The sequence below is a fragment of the Acinonyx jubatus genome, chromosome E3 (genome assembly GCF_027475565.1).
Source record: "Acinonyx jubatus isolate Ajub_Pintada_27869175 chromosome E3, VMU_Ajub_asm_v1.0, whole genome shotgun sequence".
Classification (NCBI taxonomy): Eukaryota; Metazoa; Chordata; class Mammalia; order Carnivora; family Felidae; genus Acinonyx; species Acinonyx jubatus.
In genome coordinates this window covers 37,418,638-37,442,813 of record NC_069398.1, presented here as the reverse complement: position 1 = coordinate 37,442,813, position 24,176 = coordinate 37,418,638, and the positions used below count along the sequence as shown (strand labels likewise).

Sequence of the window (24,176 nt, the reverse complement as noted above, 5' to 3'; positions counted from 1 at the left end):
GCTGCTTGGACTCCTGTTCACTCTCATGCAGCCATGCTTAGCGTGGGGCTCTCCAGGATGGCGGACCCAGACTTCCCCACCCCAGCTTGCCTCCTGGGGTCCCTTGGGCTCACTGTGTGCACGCCGTTGCCCCGTGCCCACGTGCCCTGGACAAGCAGGGCTGGGCCGGGCCCCCTGGCTCAGGGCCGCTATCGTGGACCTCTGTCCTTCTGTCCCCACTTGGAGGTGGCTCCAGGTCAAGGTGTGCCACCTTCCTGGTCACCTCCCCCAGGTTCCTGGGGCACAAATCACCGTCACCACCGACCATAGAGGCTCTTCTGAACTTGGAGCTCAGGGGCCAGGAGCTCTGACAAGGGCTGAAGAAGGGGAGACACAGCTTGCTCCCAATGAGGAAGGGGGGCAGAGGGGCAGGGGCTGTGCAGCCGGGTTTGTCCACTCAGCATGGGGCGGAGGCCCAGGGATGGGGGCGCTGCACGATGTGCAGGTGTCCCTCCGTGGCCCTGAAGGCCAGGCCAACGCGGGGGAAGAGACGTGACTGCGCTGGCCGGAAGCGGGGCAGGGTGAGTGGACAGCGCCCCGGGCCGGACCTGCCACGGGCTCTGCGGCCTGTGGTGCTCAGACGTGTCGTGAGAAGCGCAGTCAGCCGGGGGTGGGCGGCCAGGGTGGGAGTCTGGCCTCCCGGGTGTGTGATGGGGAACCGGCTCCCCACCCCCCTGCACACACTCTGCTGATGCTCGGCGGCCTTCTCAGAGGAGCAAAGGCCTCCCTCCTTCTGGAAGCGCCCGAAGTAGGAACGGTGGCCGGGGCGGGGGCGTCCTGGGCCCTGGGAGTCCACCCGCCCTGGGGGAGAAGTTCTGCCCGCTGCGTCGCCACATGCCTAAGGCCTGGGGACCCGTGCTCTGAGCTGGGGGTGAGGAGGGGTGCCTCCCCGGCCTCCGGGGGTGCAGGAGCCTGCCTTGGGGCATGCGGGGATCTTCCTCTGCTGCAGACACTGGCGGGGGCCAGTCCGCGTGGTTGAGGGCGGCCGAGTCTCAGGTGGGGCGTGGACCGGGGATGGTGTATCCAGGTGGCAGCCGCCCCCGGGCTCAGCCTGACACCCGGCTGCTTTTCTTCCCCATCCTCCACCCCCCCCCCCCCAAATGGAGCACTGCCCAAGCCACCCGCCCACTTCCTGTGGCCAAAAGATAAAGGACCTCGGGGGGCCCCCAGAGCAGAGACCCGTGGAGCCTGGCAAGGTAGGGGCGCTGTCCCCTCTCCCATGGCTGCAGAGGCCCCTGGCCCCCTCTGGCCCAGAGCTGTCCCTCTGTGCCCTCTCTCTTTGCAGATGCTGTGGCTGTTGCTTCTGACCCCCTTCTTCTTGGGGACCTGCCTCGCGGGGAGCTCAGGTGAGTCCTGACCCCACGGGGGTCCTCCCTTCCCAGAGGCTCCTGTAACCTTGTCTCCAGTTCCAGTCGCTGGGGGGCCTTGGGGCTGCCTGTCCGTGCCCTCGGAGGAGGCCTAGATGGGAACGGGGCTCGGTCCCGGGCCCCGAACCCGGCCTCCCTACCCGTCATGTTGCTTCCCAGCCTCCCTCCCTGGAAACGAGCTGGTGGGAATCGTCGGGGGCCACAATGCCCCCCAGGGGAAGTGGCCGTGGCAGGTCAGCCTGAAAGTCTATGATTATGACTGGGCCTCCTGGGTGCACCACTGCGGGGGCTCCCTCATCCACCCCCAGTGGGTGCTGACCGCCGCCCACTGCATTGTCCGGTGAGTCCCACTCGCTGCCATCCAGCTCTGGGCGAATCAGGAGGTGTGGGAATCCGGGCTCCAGGCAGGGTTCGGCCTCCCCGCGGGTGGAGGGGGCCGCCCTCGAAGGACCCGCCTCCGTGGCTTCTTTGCGACCCCAGGAAGGACGCCGACCCGGCAGCCTACCGCATCCATGCCGGGGACGTGTACCTCTACGGGGGGAGGACGCTGCTGAATGTGACCCGCGTCATCGTCCACCCCGACTACATCAACGCCCAACTGGGTGCGGACGTGGCCCTGCTCCAGCTGTCACACTCTGTGAAATACACGGCTAACGTCAGGCCTGTCAAGCTCCCGTCGGCCCTGCTTGAAGTCACCCCAGAGGACGAGTGCTGGGTGACCGGCTGGGGCACCGTCATGGTGCACCGTGTGTACGGGGTGGGGGTTGGGAGGGGTTCGGGGCTGCGCGAGGCATTTCCCGACCTGGCCACACGGAGAAGTCCTGGCGGGTGGGCGGCTGCAGGTTCTGGAAAGGAATCACCTTCCCACACCCTCCCCCACCCCACCCCCTGTGCGTCCCAATCGGGAGATCCGACCCAGAGGCTGGAGGGTCCCTGAAGCAGAACTGAGCTCGGGACCCACACTGTGATGAGGAAATTCATATTCTTAGTTTTTTTCCAACTTATAGGAAGACATTGGGGGGGGGGCAGAAACCCTCACCCCATCCCCCCCATTTTCTTTCCGGTCCTTCCAACTAAAGGCAGAATCCACCTTTCGGGTCTTAGGAATTTAGAGGGAGATGGGAACCCTGCACCCTGGGGTCCCCACGGTAGCGATCCGGGCGGGAACGCAGGCTCGCGGCCGACAGCGGGGGCCACGCTCCAGCCTCCGGTCACGTCTCTCCCCCAGAGTCGCTGCCTCCGCCCTACCGTCTGCAGGAGGTGGTGGTGAGCCTGGTGGAGAACACCGTCTGTGACCAGCAGTACCACGACGCCACCAGGCACCGCTTGGCGGGCAGGAAGATCATCCAGGACGACATGCTGTGTGCGGGGACCGAGGGCCGGGACTCCTGCCAGGTGAGTCCCAGCCCATCCCGGCCCCCACCCTGCGCTGGAGGCCAGCCGGGGCTCAGTGCTGTCTCTCCTTCCTCAGGGCGACTCCGGAGGCCCTCTCGTCTGCAAGACGACGGGTGCTTGGCACTTGGTGGGAGTGGTCAGCTGGGGCGACAGCTGTGCCGCGAGAAACCGTCCCGGGGTCTACGCTCGCGTCCAGACGTACGTGCCCTGGATCACGCAGCAAATCGGGAGGGGCCTCTGACCAGGGCCTGCTGGCCGTCCGCCTGGCTGGGCCCGGAGGAGCGACGCCTTCCTCCCCCCAGAGCCTGCTGCTTCAGCCTCTGTGCCCCCGTCCCTGGCCTGGGCTCCGCCTTCGCTTCTGGCCTCCTCAGTGTCCGGGACTTCCCTGACTGCTGGGGGAAGGAGCAAAAAGATGCCAGGGGGCGGGCGGGAAGTCCCTGGGGCCCAGGGTGCCTCGCTGTGCTGTCTGTCAAATTAAAGAGCTTGAGGAACGACCAGAGTGCGGTCAGTCTTTGTGGAGTGGGCTCTCCGTGGGAGCGTGTCGGCCAGCCCCGAGGTACAGGGGGCCGCGCTGGGGCTGGTGTCCTGCCAGGCTTGGCAAGGGAGAGTGAGGATCTCAGGGTTGGCTCCACTCTGCAGCCACAGCCCCCAGCTCTGTCCTGCACCAGAGGCCACCACGTGGTTCCAACCTTGCATCCGTCCCTCCTTCCATCCCCCATCTTTCCAACCATCCATCTGTCCGTCCCACTTCTCTCGTAAGGCAAGGTCTGTTCTCAGAATTAACCAGTTGCCATGCAAAAGTGACCTGGGTATGATGCCAATATGTCCTCCCCTTTAGGGACGTGCTTGCCCATCTGGGTACCTTCCGGCGAGGGTCTTCGCTGGCTCCCCAGGGGGAGTTGGGTATGAGCTCCAGGTTGGGAGCCCCTGGTTGGGTATGAGCTCCAGATGCTGGGCAGCAGCCGGACAGAAATGCCCCGTAGGCAGCCGGGTGAGGGGCTGGAGGCCACGGTGCCCCAGGGCCATGATGTGTGTGCGCTGCAGGGTTAGGGGGTGCCCTGAGCCCATGTGTCGGGCCTGGGGTGGGTCAGGTAGGGCCCATTCACCTGCTGTGCAGAATGGATGAGGGAGGCGGGAGGAGGGAGGAGGGAGGAGCTGAGGGGCAGGCTCTGTGGCAGGCCCCACCTGCTCCTTCTGGACACCTGCAGCTATGGCTGTCCCCACATTTTGTGCCCCGTGGATGCTGCCCCCTGGCACTAAGTGGCCAGCTCTGGGCCACACAGGCCACAGCAGGACCAGGGCGGCCCCAGGTGGCCTGTCTGTAAACCCACGTTTGTTTTTCCCCGTCACCCGGACAGGGGTGGGGATGGGTGTCCCCCACCTGCAGGAAGCCCTCCCCGGTTCCCGGGGGGCACACTGGCTCGTCTCCTCTGTCCTCCAAGTGTCGGGTCTTCGGGGCCGCCCCGGAGGGTCCCAGCTCGAGGCCCAGAGTGAGCCAGGAGACAGTCAGGCCCTCGTGACAGGCGTCTGTGCCAGCCCACGCTGCCCACGTCCCTGCCCCCGCGCCCATCTCAGGTTCCCGGGGTCTTCACCGCAGATCAGAGGGGCACAGCCCCCAGCTGCCCAGCTCAGAGCAGGTGCTTCCTAACCGTCCGGCATGAGGCCAGGGCCTGATGACAGAGCCGATTAGGGGCCCTTGGAGGGGGCTGGACTTGTCTGCACCCGGCCCCGGCTTGAGACAGAAACTCTGAGGGCCACCTGTGCCCCCCGCCAAATGTCTCTAGACACTGTGCCGTTTCTGCCCCCTATTTGACAAACTGAGGCACAGGGAGGGGGGTCCTGTCCCTAGGTGCCTTCCTTCTCTGGCACCGGGGATGCCCTCCCAGGCTGCTGGGGTCTCTGGGTGCCCAGGGGACATGGGTCATGTGGGCCCACGTCGTGGCCTCCGCAGGGGGACCCCTCCTCCTTGCCCCCACCCCCACACTAGCCGCTGACTCGGCTCTGGCTGCCCTCGCCCTGACCTTTCCTGGTCTCGGCTGTGTGGGTTTGGTTTCCAGGCACACAGGAACCCCCACCCCTGCCTTGCCCGAGGTGCCCTTCATCTCTGATCTGCAGCTCTGGGCGTGAAGGAGCCTAGTCCTGTCTTTCCGCCCTCACCCTGTCCCCTCGGAGCCTTTCCTTGCAAGACGCGCCTCCCTCCACACCTCATCCGGCCCGAGGCCTACCCAGGCCTCAGAAAGTTCTAGAACTCATCACCCCGACAACGGACAGTGACAACCCCTGGGTGGGATGAGGGAAGGAGGAAGGAGGACGGATTTCTTGGTTGTTTCTCTTTTTTATCCTAGTACGTCCATATCCGCCAAGAGTTTCCAGGGGGCACGTACCACACTTGTCATAAAAATAACTTCCAGGTTAAGAAGGTGCGGCCTCCCTGCCCCCCTGTGCCGAGGCCTCACGTCACATGGCAGCCGAGGGGGTCTGATGGGCAGAGCCGGGGCCCGGTGTCCCGATGCCCCTCCGGCCCCCGCCCTCGCTGGGCCCCTCCCCTGAGGGCTCGATACGCACCAGGGGAAGGTCCCGCCTCGGTTCTTCCACAGCCCCCCTCGATGGGAGGTCAGTTCTAGAAGGAGTAGAGCGCACGTGTGTGAACAACCGAGAAATCTTCAGTCTACACGCACAAACACCTCCGACTGTGAAAATGTTATGCCCAGAATTCGTGATCCCCAAAGACCACCACGGAGCCGAGTCCGATGTAAAAGCAAAGAGCCTTTTTTCGAGCTAGCTCGAGCTCAATCCCCTACCTGCACCGACGCAGTAGTGACATACCGGAGAGAGAGCGAGTTTCAAAAGGACAGAGGTTTTACTGGGGCCTAGGGGCCCTTGGTGAGGTAATGGCTGTGGCCTCAGCCCATTGGCTGGGGAAGGGTCCGAGTCCTGTTAGGCAGGTGAGCCGGAGGTTACTCAAGGGGAAGAGGCGTGGTCAAGGTGAAGGACACAGAACAAGATGGAGTTGGCCAGCATAGGCCTTTTCATTCCTCCCTTGTCATGTAGCTTATGGACCCAATCATGGGACCGGCTGCATTTATGGTGACAAGGGGAATAGAGTTTGGAGGTTTACACAAAGTTCTGGGAACCAAGTGTCCCTGGGGTGGCTCTGGGAGGTCTGATTAAGTCCTGTCCCCGAGCTGGTGTCTATGATCTGCCAGGTGATGTTTTGTGGGCGTGGGGACTCCCGGCAGCATGAGCAATGACATGCAGAGTTAATAGAGTTACGAATATTCGGTGGGTGAGCTTGAGCGGGTTGTGTTGGTTCCGATTGTTGGTCCTAAAAACAATCTGCATATGTGATGAAATCCCTATCACACTAACAAAACCATTTGTCACAGAACTACAACAAATAATCCCAAGATTTGTATGGAACGACAAAGACTCCAAACAGCAAAAACAAAATTGAAGAAGAAAACGAAAGCTGGAGGCATCATAATTCCAGGCTTCAGGTTATATTCAAAAGCTGTACTGAACAGAACAGTATGGTCCTGGCCAAAAACAACATCAACAAAAACAACAACAACAACACAGATGCAGAGATCAATAGAACGGAAACGCAGAAATGAACTCACACCTATATGGTCAATTAATTCTCAACACAGCAGGAAAGCATATCCAATGGAAAAGAAAAGATAGTCTGGGGACACGTGGGTGGCTGCAAAGCATGTGATTGTGGGTTCAGCTCAGGTCATGATCTCAGGGCAGTGCAGAGCATGTGTGGGATTCTCAGTCCCCATTTCTCTCTGCCCCTCTTCTGCATTCTCTCTGTCTCTCAACAATAAATACATACACTTAAAAAAAATCTCCTCAACCTATGGTTTTGGAAAAACTAGACAGCAACCTGCGAAACAAAACAGGACCAACCACGGACCACCTTCTTACAACATACACACAAGTAAATCCAACACGGATAAAGACCTATGTGTGAAACCTGAAACCATAAAAATCCCAGAGGATAATTAACACAGGCAGTATCTTATTTGACATTGGCTGTACAAACGTCTTTGTAGATATATCTCCTGAGTTGAGGAGAACACAAGCAAAAATAATGGGACTTCGTAAAAGTAAAAAGCTTCTGTCACCAAGGAAATAATCAACAACACCTACAGAATACTATTTGCAAACGACATCTGATTAAGGGTTAGTGTCCAAAACAAATAAAGTCATACAGCACCCAAAAAAGGAGAAATCTGGTTAAAAATGGGCAGAAGACACGAATGGACATTTTCCCAAGGAAGACATACACATGGCCAAAGCCATGTGAAAAGATGCTCAACAATACTGATCTTCAGGAAAATACAACTCAAAAGTACAACGAGATAACACATCACATCTTTCAGAAGGACTACAATCAATGAATGTTGAAACAGCAGGTGTTGCCAAGGATGTGAGGACAGAGAAACCCTCTTGCACTGTGGGTTGGAGTGCAAACTGGTGCAGCCACACTGGAAAACGTCACGGAGATTCATCAAAAAAAAAAAAAAAAAAAAAAAAAAAGCAAATGGAACTACCTTACGATCCAGCAATTTCACTACGAGGTATTTCCACAAAGAATACAAAAATAATCCTTCAAAGGGATACATGCACCCTGATGTTTACAGCAGCATTTTCTACAACAGCCAAATTACGGAAACTTCCCGAGCATCCATCAACTGATGAATAAGTTGAGATGTAGTATATGGAATGTAATATTATTGAGCCGTAAAAACAGGAAATCTTGTCATTGGCCACGAGGCGGAGGAGCGACAGAATGTTATGCTGGGTGAAAAATGCCTGTCAGAGAAAGACGAATATCAGGTGATTTCACTAACACGTGGAAATGAAACAAAACAAAGGGGGGGCGGGTGGGGTGAAGGACCCAGTGACAAACAGACTCTTCACTGGGAAACAAACTGAGGGCTTCCACAGCGAGGTGGGGAATGGGTGAAACAGCTGCTGGGGATTAAGAATGCACCTGGGATGAGCACCAGGTGACGCGTGCAAGCGTTACTCTATATTGGACACCTGAAATTAATATTCCACTGGGTCTTCACTCACTGGAATTTAAATTAAAAGGTAACATAAGGTTAATGACACCTACCTGCCAGGTTTTCTGTAGTTTTCAATCACTTCACTAGGTTGGAAAAATAACCATGAAATTTTTAAAAAACCATGTATGATGTGGGGGACAGTTTGTGCCCTTACCTCCGTCTCTGGTTCCAGTAGGACGCAGAAACTGGGTCCCAGCTCATTCTCCTAGAAGGTTGTGAGAGGAGCATTTCATGTATTCACATCCTAACTGAATGCAGCTCCCGTTGCTCTGAATGTCTGTCAGGGTTTCTTCCCGGAAACGAGCCTGAATCCGGAACAAACCATCGACTGCATCGATGAGATGATGTCGTGGGACCCCGCAATCCATGAGTCCTTCAGTAAAATATGTCTTGTTCAAATACTGTCTGGGAAGGGGAGGAATGAAACACGGGAGCTGCCCAGCAACCAGCTTGCCCAGGGAAGCCACCCAGCGCCCCCTCCTCAGCACTCAGCACAACAAGGCAGCTTCTCCCCGGTGACTCAGGAGATGCCAAGTTGCTGCAAAGCTCCCAAGGTCTCCCCTGGGGTGGGCGGCAGAACGCGCTGGAAAGGCAGCTCTACTCTCTGTCCTGAGGCAGCGGCAGAGGCCCTGTGTCCTCTGGGAGCAACAGCAACCCTTCCTGCTCTGAGGTGTCCTGGGTCAGAAAAGCCGATGGTGCGCCCTCTGCTGGCCCTCACTGTCCAGGCAGAGGAACCCGCCCCTCCGGGTGTGTGGTGCTCGAGCTCTCTCTGCTGGCCACCATGGGAATTCCTGCAATGTTGAAGGCCCCGGGGGCTCAGCTGAGGGACCGAAGGTGCTCTGGGCAACCCAGCCTGTTCTCCACATTGGGAAGGGTCTTAGTGACAGGGCCTGGGACACAAAGAAATCTTTTCCTTCTCCTTTCTTGTGAGGGAAGAATGAAACCGAATTTATTAACGTAATGACATCATTTGTGATGCTCTAAGCAATGTTCCCAGAAAAATAGACCGCCAAATTACACATGCTGAACAAGAGGTAATGGTGTTGACCACCTAAGTGTTTAGGTTAGAAAAGAATGGACACCTTTGAAAGAGAGAGACCAGCTTCCAGCTATGGAATGAATGAGCCTAGGGATACAAGGGACACCCAATGGAAGAGAGTCCATCCTGGAATAATACTGTTGCATGCTTTCACAGGATAGCTACACTTGTGCTTAAGAACAACATAATTTATAGACATATGGAAGGACTACAACGTATGCCTACAACGAATACAACAAATGTGTGAAGAATATTTCAATTAAAAGCCGACATCCTTTATGCTATCTTTAATTTCTCTTTCTTTGCCAATAAACTATCATTCCTGGGGCGCTTCGGTGGCTTACTTGGTTAAGGGTCCGACTTCCACTAGGTCATGATCTTGCAGCCCATCAGTTTGAGCCCACGTCACGCTCTATCCTGACAGCTCAGAGCCTGGAGCCTGCCTCAGATTCAGTATCTCCCACTCTCTCCCCCATCCCCAGCTCGGGCTCTCTCATAAAAGGAAAAAGAAACATTAAAAATGAAAAATCATGCCTAATTTAGAATCTGTGCAATTCCATCTATACCAGATTCTCCAACGTGACCATCTTGATGTTTAGAGGTTATCTGAAAAGTCACTAATAATATCTGATGACACATATGTGACAAGGTCAGCATGCAACTTACAGGGAGCTGCACATCTGTTGTGAATTTACGACATGCATCCGTGGCTTATATTTCCAACCAGATGTGCTTTAGGGATACGGATGGATGAAATAATGTCCATCAGTCGTGTAGGTCAATTTCCTACAGGATCATCATGCCTTCAATTAGTAATTGCCATCTCTTCAAAATGAAAAGAAAGCTGGGAAAAGGAATTGTCTTTGAAGGATGTAAGAGAAGACTATGGTGTTTTAAAGGGTTCACCTATCTTCTGGAATCCTCAGATTGGTTGTGGACAGGAGGATAGCAACCCACGATTTGGATGCACACCGCTCGTTCCAGAGGGAGAATACGGACCTTCTTGTCAAGTACTTTTTATCACTATCAGCAGCTCAACTCTTCCAGGTGCAGACTGCCGGACCTGGGGGCAACACAATGCCTCATGCCTGGGTTCAGAACATGAGGAACGCCAGCTGGTGGCGGGAGGGGGGAAATCCCACAGGGCCTGGGGCAGTGAGGCAGATGACCCCGGGACACCTCCCCACAGGGCGGGCTCTGGAGTTTACCTGCAAAGAGCAGCACACTCTCCCTGAAGACATCCTTCTCCATGACAGAACATAACGCTGAGCCCCACAATTGCAGGAGAAGTGACGGATGCCCATCTTTTCAATTGCAATGGCCTCTGCAGAGCTTGGCCCCCGGGATGTTGTGTCGTAGAGTCATGAAACTATGATGCCCATGATACCAGCCCTTTCTGCCCCAGCACTCAGAGCCACTTCACACATCCCCTCTCCCCTGGCCCATCTCGCCCCGTCCACATACCTGGACCAGGTCTCCACTTTTCTCCTTGTACTTCCTCTTTGTCTCTGTTTCTCTCTAACCACACCTCTCTGTGTTTCTTCCTTTCGCTCTCTGGGTCTTGCCCCATTCCCCTATCACTCATCCAGTTTCTCTCTCCTTACCAGTCTCTTTGTCCACCTCTCCCCAGGCTTCAGGCTATCTGCTCTGTGCATGCAGCCCTGTCCAGGAGCACAGGGCACTCCTGTCTCTCTCTCGCTCGTCATGTTTTGTCCCAGGCCCTGATCACAATGGAGGAGAATCCGCCGTACAGCAGCTGCTCATGTTGACATTTGCTAAAGCAATCCTGGCAGCATGGGGACAGCCAGACATTTACCCTTGGTGGCCCAGCCAGGACCCAAAAGCTGCTGGAGGGCTGGCTGCTTCCCTAAGCTGGAAGGAAAAAGGGGCTCACAGGGTTCAGGGTCCCTGATGTAGATTGGATTGGCTGATGTAGAAGGAGCCATAGGCTTACACCCAACTCTCCTGGGTGGTGTCGAAGGAACCTATCTCAGACCGTGGACCTCTGCCCTCCCCATGCCTCAATACGGCATCAGGGGGAACTTTAGGGGACACCGTGTGACTCGCCACAAAAATTGTGTCATTTGCCCCCTTGGAGGCCACCTGGATGGGTGCTATTGGTGGCAGCTGGGAAGGTGGGCTGTGAAGCCGGGTTTGTCCACTCAGGATGGGGCGGAGGCCCGGGGACCGGGGCGCTGCGTCACGTGCGGGGGTCCCTCCGTGGCCATGACGGCCGGGCCAACGCGCGGGAAGAGACGTGACTGCACTGGCCGGAAGCGGGGCAGGGTGGGCGGACAGCGCCCCGGGCCAGGCCTGCCACGGGCTCTGCGGCCTCTGGTGCTCAGACGTGTGGTGAGAAGCGCAGTCAGCCGGGGGTGGGCGGCCAGGGTGGGAGTCTGGCCTCCCGGGTGTGTGATGGGGAACCGGCTCCCCACCCCCCTGCACTCACTCTGCCTGACACCCGGCTGCCTTTCTTCCCCATCCTCCACCCCCACCCACCCCCACAATGGAACGCTGCCCAAGCCGCCCGCCCACTTCCTGTGGCCAAAGGATAAAGGACCTCGGGGGGCCCCCAGAGCAGAGACCCGTGGAGCCTGGCAAGGTAGGGATGCTGTCCCCTCTCACACGGCTGCAGAGGCCCCTGGCCCCCTCCGGCCCTGAGCTGTCCCTCCGTGCCCTCTCTCTTTGCAGATGCTGTGGCTGTTGCTTCTGACCCCCTTCTTCTCCGGGACCTGCCTCGCGGGGAGCCCAGGTGAGTCCTGACCCCACGGGGGTCCTCCCTTCCCAGAGGCTCCTGTAACCTTGTCTCCAGTTCCAGTCGCTGGGGGGCCTTGGGGCTGCCTGTCGTGCCCTCGGGGGAGGCCTAGGTGGGGTCGGGGCTCGGCCCCGGGCCCGAGGCCCGGCCTCCCTCCCCCCTCATGTTGCTTCCCAGCCTCCCTCCCTGAAAACGAGCTGGTGGGCATCGTCGGGGGACACAGTGCCCCCCAGGGGAAGTGGCCGTGGCAGGTCAGCCTGAAAGTCTACGACTATAACTGGGCCTCGTGGGTGCACATCTGCGGGGGCTCCCTCATCCACCCCCAGTGGGTGCTGACCGCCGCCCACTGCATCGCCCGGTGAGTCCCGCTCGCTGCCGTCCAGCTCTGGGCGAATCAGGAGGTGTGGGAATCCGGGCTCCAGGCAGGGTTCGGCCTCCCCGCAGGTGGAGGGGGCCGCCCTCGAAGGACCCGCCTCCGTGGCTTCTTTGCGACCCCAGGAAGGACGCCGACCCGGCAGCCTACCGCATCCATGCCGGGGACGTGTACCTCTACGGGGGGAGGATGCTGCTGAATGTGACCCGCGTCATCGTCCACCCCGACTACATCAACGCCCAACTGGGTGCGGACGTGGCCCTGCTCCAGCTGTCACACTCTGTGAAATACACGGCTAACGTCAGGCCTGTCAAGCTCCCGTCGGCCCTGCTTGAAGTCACCCCAGAGGACGAGTGCTGGGTGACCGGCTGGGGCACCGTCATGGTGCACCGTGTGTACGGGGTGGGGGTTGGGAGGGGTTCGGGGCCGCGCGAGGCATTTCCCGACCTGGCCACACGGAGAAGTCCTGGCGGGTGGGCGGCTGCAGGTTCTGGAAAGGAATCACCTTCCCACACCCTCCCCCACCCCACCCCCTGTGCGTCCCAATCGGGAGATCTGACCCAGAGGCTGGAGGGTCCCTGAAGCAGAACTGAGCTCGGGACCCACACTGTGATGAGGAAATTCATATTCTTAGTTTTTTTCCAACTTATAGGAAGACATTGGGGGGGGCAGAAAACCTCACCCCCCCCCCCCCATTTTCTTTCCGGTCCTTCCAACTAAAGGCAGAATCCACCTTCCGGGTCTTAGGAATTTAGAGGGAGATGGGACCCTGCACCGTGGGGTCCCCACGGTAGCGATCCGGGCGTGAACGCAGGCTCGCGGCCGACAGCGGGGGCCACGCTCCAGCCTCCGGTCACGTCTCTCCCCCAGAGTTGCTGCCTCCGCCCTACCGTCTGCAGGAGGTGGTGGTGAGCCTGGTGGAGAACGACGTCTGTGACCAGCAGTACCACAACGCCACCAGGCACCGCTTGGCGGGCGGGAAGATCATCCAGGACGACATGCTGTGTGCGGGGACCGAGGGCCGGGACTCCTGCCAGGTGAGTCCCAGCCCATCCCGGCCCCCACCCCGCGCTGGAGGCCAGCCGGGGCTCAGTGCTGTCTCTTCTTCCTCAGGGCGACTCCGGAGGCCCTCTCGTCTGCAAGACGACGGGTGCTTGGCACTTGGTGGGAGTGGTCAGCTGGGGCGACAGCTGTGCCGTGAGAAACCGTCCCGGGGTCTACGCTCGCGTCCAGACGTACGTGCCCTGGATCACGCAGCAAATCGGGAGGGGCCTCTGACCAGGGCCTGCTGGCCGTCCGCCTGGCTGGGCCCGGAGGAGCGACGCCTTCCTCCCCCCAGAGCCTGCTGCTTCAGCCTCTGCGCCCCCGTCCCTGGCCTGGGCTCCGCCTTCGCTTCTGGCCTCCTCAGTGTCCGGGACTTCCCTGACTGCTGGGGGAAGGAGCAAAAAGATGCCAGGGGGCGGGCGGGAAGTCCCTGGGGCCCAGGGTGCCTCGCTGTGCTGACTGTCAAATTAAAGAGCTTGAGGAACGACCAGAGTGCGGTCAGTCTTTGTGGAGTGGGCTCTCCGTGGGAGCGTGTCGGCCAGCCCCGAGGTACAGGGGGCCGCGCTGGGGCTGGTGTCCTGCCAGGCTTGGCAAGGGAGAGTGAGGATCTCAGGGTTGGCTCCACTCTGCAGCCACAGCCCCCAGCTCTGTCCTGCACCAGAGGCCACCACGTGGTTCCAACCTTGCATCCGTCCCTCCTTCCATCCCCCATCTTTCCAACCATCCATCTGTCCGTCCCACTTCTCTCGTAAGGCAAGATCTGTTCTCAGAATTAACCAGTTGCCATGCAAAAGTGACCTGGGTATGATGCCAATATGTCCTCCCCTTTAGGGACGTGCTTGCCCATCTGGGTACCTTCCGGCGAGGGTCTTCGCTGGCTCCCCAGGGGGAGTTGGGTATGAGCTCCAGGTTGGGAGCCCCTGGTTGGGTATGAGCTCCAGATGCTGGGCAGCAGCCGGACAGAAATGCCCCGTAGGCAGCCGGGTGAGGGGCTGGAGGCCACGGTGCCCCAGGGCCATGATGTGTGTGCGCTGCAGGGTTAGGGGGTGCCCTGAGCCCATGTGCCGGGCCTGGGGTGGGGCAGGGAGGGGTCATTCACCTGCTGTGCAGAACGGATGAGGGAGGTGGGAGGAGGGAGGAGGGAGGAGGGAGGAGCTGAGGGGCAGGCTCCGTGGCAGGCCCCACCTGCTCCTCCTGGGCACCTGCAGCTATGGCTGTCCCCACCACTTGTGCCCCGTGGATGCTGCCCCCTGGCACTAAGTGGCCAGCTCTGGGCCACACAGGCCACAGCAGGACCAGGGCGGCCCCAGGAGGCCTGTCTGTAGACCCACATTTGTTTGTCCCCGTCACCCGGACAGGGGTGGGGATGGGTGTCCCCCACCTCCAGGAAGCCCTCCCCGGTTCCCGGAGGCACACTGGCTAGTCTCCTTGTCCTCCAGGAGTCGGGTCTTCGGGGCCGCCCCGGAGGGTCCCAGCTCGAGGCCCAGAGTGAGCCAGGAGACAGTCAGGCCCTGGTGACAGGCGTCTGTGCCAGCCCACGCTGCCCACGTCTCTGCCCCCTCGCCCATCTCAGGGTCCCGTGGTCTTCACCGCAGATCAGATGGGCACAGCCCCCAGCTGCCCAGCTCAGAGCAGGCGCTCCCTAACCGTCCGCCGTGTGGCCAGGGCCTGATGACACAGCCGATTAGGGGCCCTGGGAGGGGGCTGGACTTGTCTGCACCTGGCCCCGGCTTGAGACAGAAACTCTGAGGGCCACCTGTGCCCCCCGCCAAATGTCTCTGGACACTGTGCCGTTTCTGCCCCCTATTTGACAAACTGAGGCACAGGGAGAGGGGTCCTGTCCCTAGGTGCCTTCCTTCTCCGGCCCCGGGAAAGACCTCCCAGCCTGCTGGGGTCTCTGGGTGCCCAGGGGACATGGGTCATGCGCGCCCACGTGGTGGCCTCCGCAGGGGGACCCCTCCTCCTTGCCCCCACCCCCACACTAGCCGCTGACTCGGCTCTGGCTGTCCTCGCCCTGACCTTTCCTGGTCTCGGCTGTGTGGGTTTGGTTTCCAGGCACACAGGAACCCCCACCCCTGCCCTGCCCGAGGTGCCCTTCATCTCTGATCTGCAGCTCTGGGCGTGAAGGAGCCTAGTCCTGTCTTTCCGCCCTCACCCTGTCCCCTCGGAGCCTTTCCTTGCAAGACGCGCCTCCCTCCACACCTCATCCGGCCCGAGGCCTACCCAGGCCTCAGAAAGTTCTAGAACTCATCACCCCGACAACGGACAGTGACAACCCCTGGGTGGGATGAGGGAAGGAGAAAGGAGGACGGATTTCTTGGTTGTTTCTCTTTTTTATCCTAGTACGTCCATATCCGCCAAGAGTTTCCAGGGGGCACGTACCACACTTGTCATAAAAATAACTTCCAGGTTAAGAAGGTGCGGCCTCCCTGCCCCCCTGTGCCGAGGCCTCACGTCACATGGCAGCCGAGGGGGTCTGATGGGCAGAGCCGGGGCCCGGTGTCCCGATGCCCCTCCGGCCCCCGCCCTCGCTGGGCCCCTCCCCTGAGGGCTCGATACGCACCAGGGGAAGGTCCCGCCTCGGTTCTTCCACAGCCCCCCTCGATGGGAGGTCAGTTCTAGAAGGAGTAGAGCACACGTGTGTGAACAACCGAGAAATCTTCAGTCTACACGCACAAACACCTCCGACTGTGAAAATGTTATGCCCAGAATTCGTGATCCCCAAAGACCACCACGGAGCCGAGTCCGATGTAAAAGCAAAGAGCCTTTTTTCGAGCTAGCTCGAGCTCAATCCCCTACCTGCACCGACGCAGTAGTGACATACCGGAGAGAGAGCGAGTTTCAAAAGGACAAAGGTTTTACTGGGGCCTAGGGGCCCTTGGTGAGGTAATGGCTGTGGCCTCAGCCCATTGGCTGGGGAAGGGTCCGAGTCCTGTTAGGCAGGTGAGCCGGAGGTTACTCAAGGGGAAGAGGCGTGGTCAAGGTGAAGGACACAGAACAAGATGGAGTTGGCCGGCGTAGGCCCTTTCATTCCTCCCTTGTCATGTAGCTTATGGACCCAATCATGGGACCGGCTGCATTTATGGTGACAAGGGGAATAGAGTTTGGAGGTTTACACAAAGTTCTGGGAACCAAGTGTCCCTGGGGTGGCTCTGGGAGGTCTGATTAAGTCCTGTCCCCGAGCTGGTGTCTATGATCTGCCAGGTGATGTTTTGGGGGCGTGGGGACTCCCGGCAGCATGAGCAATGACATGCAGAGTTAATAGAGTTACGAATATTCGGTGGGTGAGCTTGAGCGGGTTGTGTTGGTCCCGATTGACGGCTCATCGCATGACAAAGTCCTTCCGGATCGAGGAGGGGTCCGCTGGCCGAACGTGGGTGTGATGGACCCAGGTCGCGATGCCGTCTACTTTGAGAGCGGTGGGGGTTGTGAGCACCACGATGTAGGGTCCTTTCCGGCGCGGCTCGAGGGTCTCTCGGTGGTGCCTCTTAATGTAGACCCAGTCTCCTGGCCTGTACTGATGAGGTGTCGGGGTCGGGCCAGCCTCGTAGATGGCACGGAGGCGCGGCCAAATGTCCTCGTGCGCCCTTTGGAGCCCTCTCAAGGAAAGAAAAAGTTCTTGATCTTTAAACTAAAGGTTGGGAATAATAGGGGGTGGCCTGCTAAACATGATCTTGTAGGGAGTAAAACCCAGTGTCAGGAGTGTTCCTAACCCGGTAAAGGGCGTACGGTAGGAGAGTCACCCAGTCCCCGCCAGTCTCCATGGTTAATTTGGTAAGGCTCTCTTTTAAGGTTCTATTCATGCTTTCTACCTGTCCTGAGCTCTGGGGCCTATAAGCACAATGTAATTTCCAGTTTGCCCCCACCGCCTTGGCTACTGCCTGTGTTACCTGCGAGATAAAAGCTGGTCCATTGTCTGATCCTACCATGGCAGGAAAACCAGACCTGGGTAAGATGTCTTCTAGTAGCTTCTTAGCCACCGTCTGAGCCGTTTCATGCTTCGTTGGGCATGCCTCCACCCAGAGGCCTCCATGCCAGAGAAGGTGTCCGTAAATACTAAAAGATATTTATAACCGTACTTTCCTGGTTTGACTTCAGTGAAGTCGACCTCCCATTGGGCTCCCGGTCTGGTGCCTCTGAGCCTGGTTCCTTTTGTATTTGATGTGGCTCCCGCGTTGGTGAGTTGGCAGGTCTTGCAGGCAGACACAACTTGCTCTAGTTTGGTGTCCTGTTGGTGAATCTTGATTCCGGCATGTCAGATTAAGTCTTTTAATTTTCGGGCCCCCATGTGAGTAGACCGATGCATGTACTCTAATATTGAGACTCCGGGCCGGTGTGGCAGCACGAGCTCCTTGTTAGGTGTATACCACCATCCCTTTATCTCCTGGGCCATGGGGAGTTTCTTGATCCGCTGTAACTCCTCCTGGGAGTATTTGGGCTGGTCTGGTAAAACTGGGTCTCCCCAGTCCGGTAGTTGTTAAGCCGTTTTCCGGCTCCCAACGTTAGCGCCTTGCTGAGGGCAACGAGCTCTGCTCGCTGGGCTGACGTTCCGGAGGGTAGAGCCTCCGCCCATACGGTGTCTGTTTCGGTGACCACCGCTGCACCCGCATACCTGTGTCCGTCCCGCACAAAGCTGCTGCCATCAGTGAACCAAGTAGCCTCGGCATCGGGGGGCGGGGGGGGAGGGGCCGGTCGGTCAGGTCCGTCCGGAATCCATGTACTTGTTCCAGGATTCCCGCACAGTCATGTAGGGGAGCACCTAGGTCAGGGTCGGGCAGCAGGGTGGCAGGATTGAGGGCTGCACTGGGGTGGAACCGCCCTCGTGGAGGGTTGAGTAGGAGGCTCTGGTAATGAGTCGCACGTGTATTGCTCAGCCATCTAGCCGGAGGCTGTTTCAGGACGCCTTCAATGGCGTGTGGGGTCGTGATCCAGATCTCCTGTCCTAGGGTCAGTTTGTCTGGGTCCTTGACTAGGAGTGCTGTGGCCGCAATAATTCGTAGGCATGGTGGCCAGCCGGCAGCACTGGGTCTAGTTTCTTGGACAGGTAAGCCACCGGGCGGTTCCAGGGTCCTATGGCTTGAGTTAGAACCCCTTTTGCTATTCCCTTATGTTCGTCTACAAAGAGGTGGAAGGGCTTCGTAATGTCTGGTAGGCCGAGGCTGGGGCACTTAGGAGGGCCTTTTTTCACTGATTAAAGGCAGTTTCTTCTTTTTCAGCCCATTTAAAAGTTTTCCCCTCTTTGGTAGCTTCATATAGGGGCCCGGCGATCTCAGCAAAACCCTCTCGCTGCATATCTGAGCCTTCTTCGCGGATGCCCGGTACCCTAAGGCCCCCAGGGTAGCCAGCAGGTCCTGGGTCCCTCGCTCACAGTCTTTGGCCTTGTCGGCAGCAATCAGGGTGTCATCTACGTACTGTAGGAGGGCGAGGCGAGGCCAGGGTGCTCCCTCCTGTACTCACCCAGGTCCTCCTGTAGTGCCTCGTCGAAGATGGTGGGTGAAGTTTTGAATCCCTGAGGTAGCCGTGTCCAAGTGAGTTGCTCACTGTAGCCCTCCTCCGGATCATGCCACTCGAAGGCGAACAAGGGTTGGCTCTGGGGTGCCAGCGGCAGACTGAAGAAGGCGTCCTTTCAATCTAGTACAGTATACCAGACCCTGGAGGGCGCCAAGGAGCTCAAGAGAGTATATGGGTTGGGAACAGTTGGGTGTATGTCCGTGACCCTCTTATTTACTTCCCGGAGGTCTTGTACCGGTCGGTAGTCATTTGTGTGAGGCTTTTTGACCGGCAGTAGGGGGTGTTCCAGGGAGACTGGCAAGGAACTAGTACCCCTAGGCTTCGTAGTCTCCGGATGTGGCTGGAGCCCCTTCCGGGCCTCCTGAGACATGGGGTATTGTTTGATCCTTACCGGACTCTCTCCTGGCTTGAGCTCTACCAGGACCGGGGTCCTGTCAGTGGCTAGTCCTATCCCTCCCCACCCCCCCACCCCCGTGTCTGCCCAAACCGAGGGGAATTCTTGAAGCCATCTGTCTATATTATCCTCTCTCGGGAGCGCCTCCTAGCGGAGGCGGTATTCATCCTCCAGTTTCATGGTCAGGACCTGGATGGGGGTGGCCCTTGCCATCGGTGACCTGAGGCCCCCCTTGTCTCAAAGTTATCTGAGCTCCAATCTTGGTCAGTAGTCCCGTCCTAACAGCGGGTAGGGGCATGCTGGTATTACCATAAAGGAGTGGGATACCCGGCCCATCCCCAAATCTACCGTTCTTCGGGTAGTCCATGAATACTGGCTCATACCAGTTGCCCCTTGGACCCAGGACTTCTTGCTGGCTAGTTTTCCTTGTGGGGTGCGGAGGACCGAATGTTGTGCTCCGGTGTCGACAGGGAAGTCAACAGGGGTCCCCTTCACTTTCAGAGTTACCCTGGGTTCGGGGAGAGGGTCCGAACCCCGACTCCCCTCATCACTCAGTTCATCTGGCTCTAGGACGTTAACTCGATCAGTCTTGCCTCCCTTCCCGCCGGCCCTTTTCGGACAATCTCGGGCCCGATGCCCTATCTCCTTGCAGTATGCGCACTGACCCTTCTGCAGCCTCTGCTCCCCCCCCCTTGGTGGTTCCTTTACCTTTTCTTGCGTCGTCTGCCAGCTGCCGGAGACGGCGGTCTCGTTCCTCGGGGGAGTCAGCAGTGGTAGCTGGTAGTATTCTGGCCAGGTCTCGAGTCTGCTTCCTGCTGGCAGCCGCCATGGCGCGAGCCTGCTTGTCCTCAGGAGGCTCCCGGTTGTTATATACCTTTTCGGCTACCACCAGTAAGTCCTGCAGACTTTTTCTCCTAGTCTATCTATTTGCCGTAATCTTCTCCTAATGTCTATGTCCGATTGGTTTACAAAGGCCATGATAACAGCTGCCTTGCTTTCCGGAGCCTCTGGATCCACGGGGGTATAGGTACGGAATGCCTCCAGGATCCGTTCTAAAAAGGCAGCCGGAGATTCATCTTTTCCCTGTTGTACATTTCCTACCTTGGCCAAATTGGTTGGCTTTCTAGCAGCCATTCGGAGACCCCCCACTAGAGTCTGGGGGTAGACCCGGAGCCTCTCCTTACCTTCTGCCGTGTTGAAATCCCACTGGGGCCGAGTTAAGGGGGGGAAGGAGGCATCTATCTGAGCCCGGTTGGTGGTGGGATTCCCGTCTGTGCCCAGAACTAGTTTTGGGGCCTCACTGAGGATTCTTTCTCTTTCTTCAGTCGTGACCAGGACCTGCAAAAGCTGCTGGCAATCGTCCCGCGTGGGGCTAGGAAGGGCTTAAGCCAAGAGGGTGGGTACAGGGGTAGTCTGAGTCTGTCCCATAAGGTCCGTCCAGTATGTCCACAGAACAAAACAGAGAAACGCATAAGCAGACCAACGGAGGGCCCTTAGAAAGTCTTCCAACTCCATGGAAGCAAAACTGAAAGCTAGCTTAGACCTTTGAGGGGACTCCACGTCCCTGCAAAACCGAGAGCTAGACGACGGCCTCACGCTGACCAGCGGGAGAGACCCGCCTCGTCTCAGACCTTTGAGGGGATTGCACGTCCCCCCAAAACAGATGAGGGGATTCCACGTCCCTCCAGAAGGGAGGATCGGAACGTCTTCCGAAACTCCCGGCCCGTGGTCCTCCAGTGCGTCCACGTAGACCGCGTCGGGCACTACCAGAATTCCAGAAATGAACTCACACAGAAAAGACGGAACAAACAGACACTAACGGTGGCCAGTCAGGCTCTCCGGGTCGGGGGGGTCCCTCGGGGGTCTTGGGGATCCCGGACGAGCCCCCAAATGTTATGCCCAGAATTCATGATCCCCAAAGACCACCAGGGAGCTGAGTCCGATGTAAAAGCAAAAGAGCCTTTATTCGAGCTAGCTCGAGCTCAATCCCCTACCTGCCCCGACGCAGCGGTGAGATACCGGGGAGAGAGAGCGAGTTTCAAAAGGACAAAGGTTTTACTGGGGCCTAGGGGCCGTTGGTGAGGTAATGGCTGTGGCCTCAGCCAATTGGCTGGGGAAGGGTCCGAGTCCTGTTAGGCAGGGGAGGGGGGGTGGTGGTTACTCAAGGGGAAGAGGCGTGGTCAAGGTGAAGGACACAGAACAAGATGGAGTCGGCCGGCGTAGGCCCGTCCTTTCAAAAAGCACGCAAAACGGCTTGCGGCAACTGTGGACAACAGAGTGTTGACGCATCTGGCTGAAACTCTCCCAATGAGGAGAAGAAGGCCAGAACTCTGACGAAGAGGCACCGGGCCGCCAGAGGAGACACCCCCCGGGCGGCGCAGGGGGTTCCGAGCTCGGCCAGAAACGAGACGGGTGCGGGTCTCGAGCCGACACGGCAGAAGGACGCTGTTTGCTCGAAGACCTTCAAAAATTAAGGATCTCGGGGCCCCCGGCTGGCTCAGTCAGTGTGGGGTGTGACTCTTACCCTCAGGGGCCTGAGTTTGAGCCCCACGTTGGGCGTGGAGCCTACTTAAAGATAGAAAAAAATGAAAAGGACGTTAAAACTTGAGGGTCTGTTGGGTCTTTTCCCCATAACGTGGTTGTATTACGTCTTCTTTAAAAACTTTTACTGTGTATGTATTCATTTTGAGGGAGACAAAGAGACAGCATGAAGGGGCGGGGCAGAGAGACAGAAAGAGAGAGAGAATCCCAAGCAGGCTCCGCAGAGGCCGACACGCCCAGAGGCCGACGCGGGGCTCCATCCCCTTAACCGCGAGACCGTGACCCGAGCTGAATCGAGAGTTGGACGTTGCAACAGGGGAATGGAGACCACGTCCTGAGTAAGGCAGGGACAAGCAGGGGTGTATGGCCAGGGGCAGGGGTTTCTGAACGGGCATTCGCTAAGAGGGGGCATCTGGGCACTCGTGCCAGAACCAGCCCACAGGGCCTCTGCTGAGGGCTGTGGGGAGTGAGGGGGGGGTGAGGCGGGGGTGGGGTCGGGGGTTTTCATCCCAGGTGGAGCCTGATGAGGTGCCAAGGGCAGATAAAAGCCTTGAGGGCCGGGAGAGAGAGGTCTCCTGGTCCTAAAGTCTGTCAACTTGAACAGTTGAGCAGACGCCAGGTTTTTTTCCAGCAACAAGTGGAATTAGACAGTCCATGTCAGGACAGAGAAGACAGAGAACTTCCACTGATTAAAAGGAGTTTTGGCAGCGGCTTGGGAATATTCCTGAAAGCCTCCATTCTGAGGGAGACCAACAAGAGACCGCCGGCTCTAATCACCATAATCGTTGACCCAGGAAACGAATGAGGGAGTAACTCCCCCATACAGTGACGGTAACCGGAATGTATTAGGAAAAACAGTAAAGGGGTGTTAGATTCCCCTTTGTTAGGGATGGCCTGTGTCTTTTTGTTTCCCCACCACCCTGGGTTAGGTTTTGGAACACTTGTATATATTGCTCAGGGTTGTCTGCAACTGTGCTCAGGTCCTTTTGTTTGCTTAGAATATTGCAACGAAAATGGACCCTTCATGAGACCAAATTCACCATGAAGCATTTTAGTCAATAGATACATTGAAAGTGCCTTCGTTTCAAGGGGATGATATTTCGTCTCTGACAATCCTGGATAAGGAGGGCATGAGGGTCTCACAGGTGGCTTTTCCTGAGAAGAGCCCTCAGAGGGCAGGTCTCCAAGAACTTGCTTTTCTCAGTGCCTTTAAGGGCCAGAAGGTTGGCACCTAACTTACAAGTCGTACATAAGGACATTTTGACCATTTACCCTCTCTTTTACAATATAGATCTAACTTTAAGATAGTACTGATTGAGTGCCTCCCTCAGGAGACCGGGAATCTCTATTCGACAAGAGGATCCTTTGAAGGATTTTCTAAAATAATGCGCAGATACTCTGAACTTGAGATCCACGACCTACGATTTGACAACAGTAACCAAAATAGCAAAAAGGGGGAAACCAATGATCCTTTGGCACCTTTTCTGTGCCGTGTCTGTGCTGGTCCTACAGCTGAGTCTGGAGGTACTGATCGTTTGTTCCTATTGGATCAGCTCCCATCCTCGTTATGGGCAAAACCTTCAACTGATCTTGGCAGAATCCACAGTGTACCTCCCGTCAAGATTCAAGCTGACCTTGCAAAACTTCTCCCTAGAGTTAAGATCTTTTCAATTACGAAGGCCTTCAAGGCATCCACACCAGAATAGAATGTTACAAGGCTCATGGCCTCATGATCCCCTGCAGTAGTCCAGATAACACCTCTATTATACCTGTGAGAAAACCCGACTGCTGAGGATAGTATTTCGTCCAGGACTTCCGAGAAATCAATAGCGCTGTAATCCCTCGACATCCCCTTCTTCCCAAACCTCACACTCTACCAACATCCACTCTTCCTGAAAGCAAAGTTTTCACTCTACACGACCCATGTGGTGTAGTTCTTAGCATTCTAGTTGATAAGGATAATCAGTATCTTTTTACCTTCACACGCAGGGAATGACAATACAACTGGACTGCAACCTCCCCGGGCTTCACAGAGTGCTTCACGTTTCCCACAAACCTTAAAGGCTGATTTGGATGATGGGAAGTGTGTTTGCAGGCTCGACTTTGTTACAATGTGTAGATGATTTGCTTCTCTGCTCCCCGGCTCGTGCCTCTTCGCACGAAGACAGCACCCCCTTGGGAAAACTTCTGGTTTTAAAATGCCCATAAGGTCTCCAAAGAAAAAGTACAGTTTGCTCCATCTCAGGTTAGGTATTTAGCTCACCTGTTCTCAGAACAAGGCCCACATCTAGATCCAGGCACTCTCGAGGCATCCACAATCTCTCACAACTGAAATCTAAGAGCCGATTACAAGGCTTTCTTGGACTGGCTGTCTACTCTCAAAACTGAATTGCAAACTTCTCTCTTCAGGCTCAGCTCCATGCAGGCTTTCAGACACCTGGGAAATATCTGAAAAAGTAAAAAAAAAAAAAAAAAAAAAAAAAAAAATATATATATATATATATATATATATATATATATATATATATATATAGTCGTTACTTCAAAAGCAACATTAGCGTTAGACACAAAGGGATTGTGATGAAAGGTTTAGGGAGAAAACATATGATTTCATGGTGCTGTACCCATGGTCCTGTACCC

The 24,176-nt window shown here is 57.1% G+C and overlaps 2 protein-coding genes across 2 annotated transcripts; both read left to right on the top strand.

The window, feature by feature from the left end:
• Window positions 1-1,117: 1,117 nt before the first annotated feature.
• LOC113594978 (serine protease 29-like) lies at window positions 1,118-3,295 on the top strand. Its single transcript, XM_053213850.1, has 6 exons — window positions 1,118-1,235; window positions 1,325-1,385; window positions 1,566-1,746; window positions 1,887-2,152; window positions 2,635-2,801; window positions 2,878-3,295. The coding sequence occupies exons 1-6, from the start codon at window positions 1,140-1,142 to the stop codon at window positions 3,040-3,042; spliced, it is 936 nt and encodes a 311-aa protein (XP_053069825.1). The 5' UTR covers window positions 1,118-1,139; the 3' UTR covers window positions 3,043-3,295.
• Window positions 3,296-11,409: 8,114 nt separating this feature from the next.
• Window positions 11,410-13,578, top strand: LOC106982788 (serine protease 29-like). Its single transcript, XM_027055231.2, has 6 exons — window positions 11,410-11,520; window positions 11,610-11,670; window positions 11,851-12,031; window positions 12,172-12,437; window positions 12,917-13,083; window positions 13,160-13,578. The coding sequence occupies exons 1-6, from the start codon at window positions 11,425-11,427 to the stop codon at window positions 13,322-13,324; spliced, it is 936 nt and encodes a 311-aa protein (XP_026911032.2). The 5' UTR covers window positions 11,410-11,424; the 3' UTR covers window positions 13,325-13,578.
• The last annotated feature ends 10,598 nt before the right edge of the window (window positions 13,579-24,176 follow it).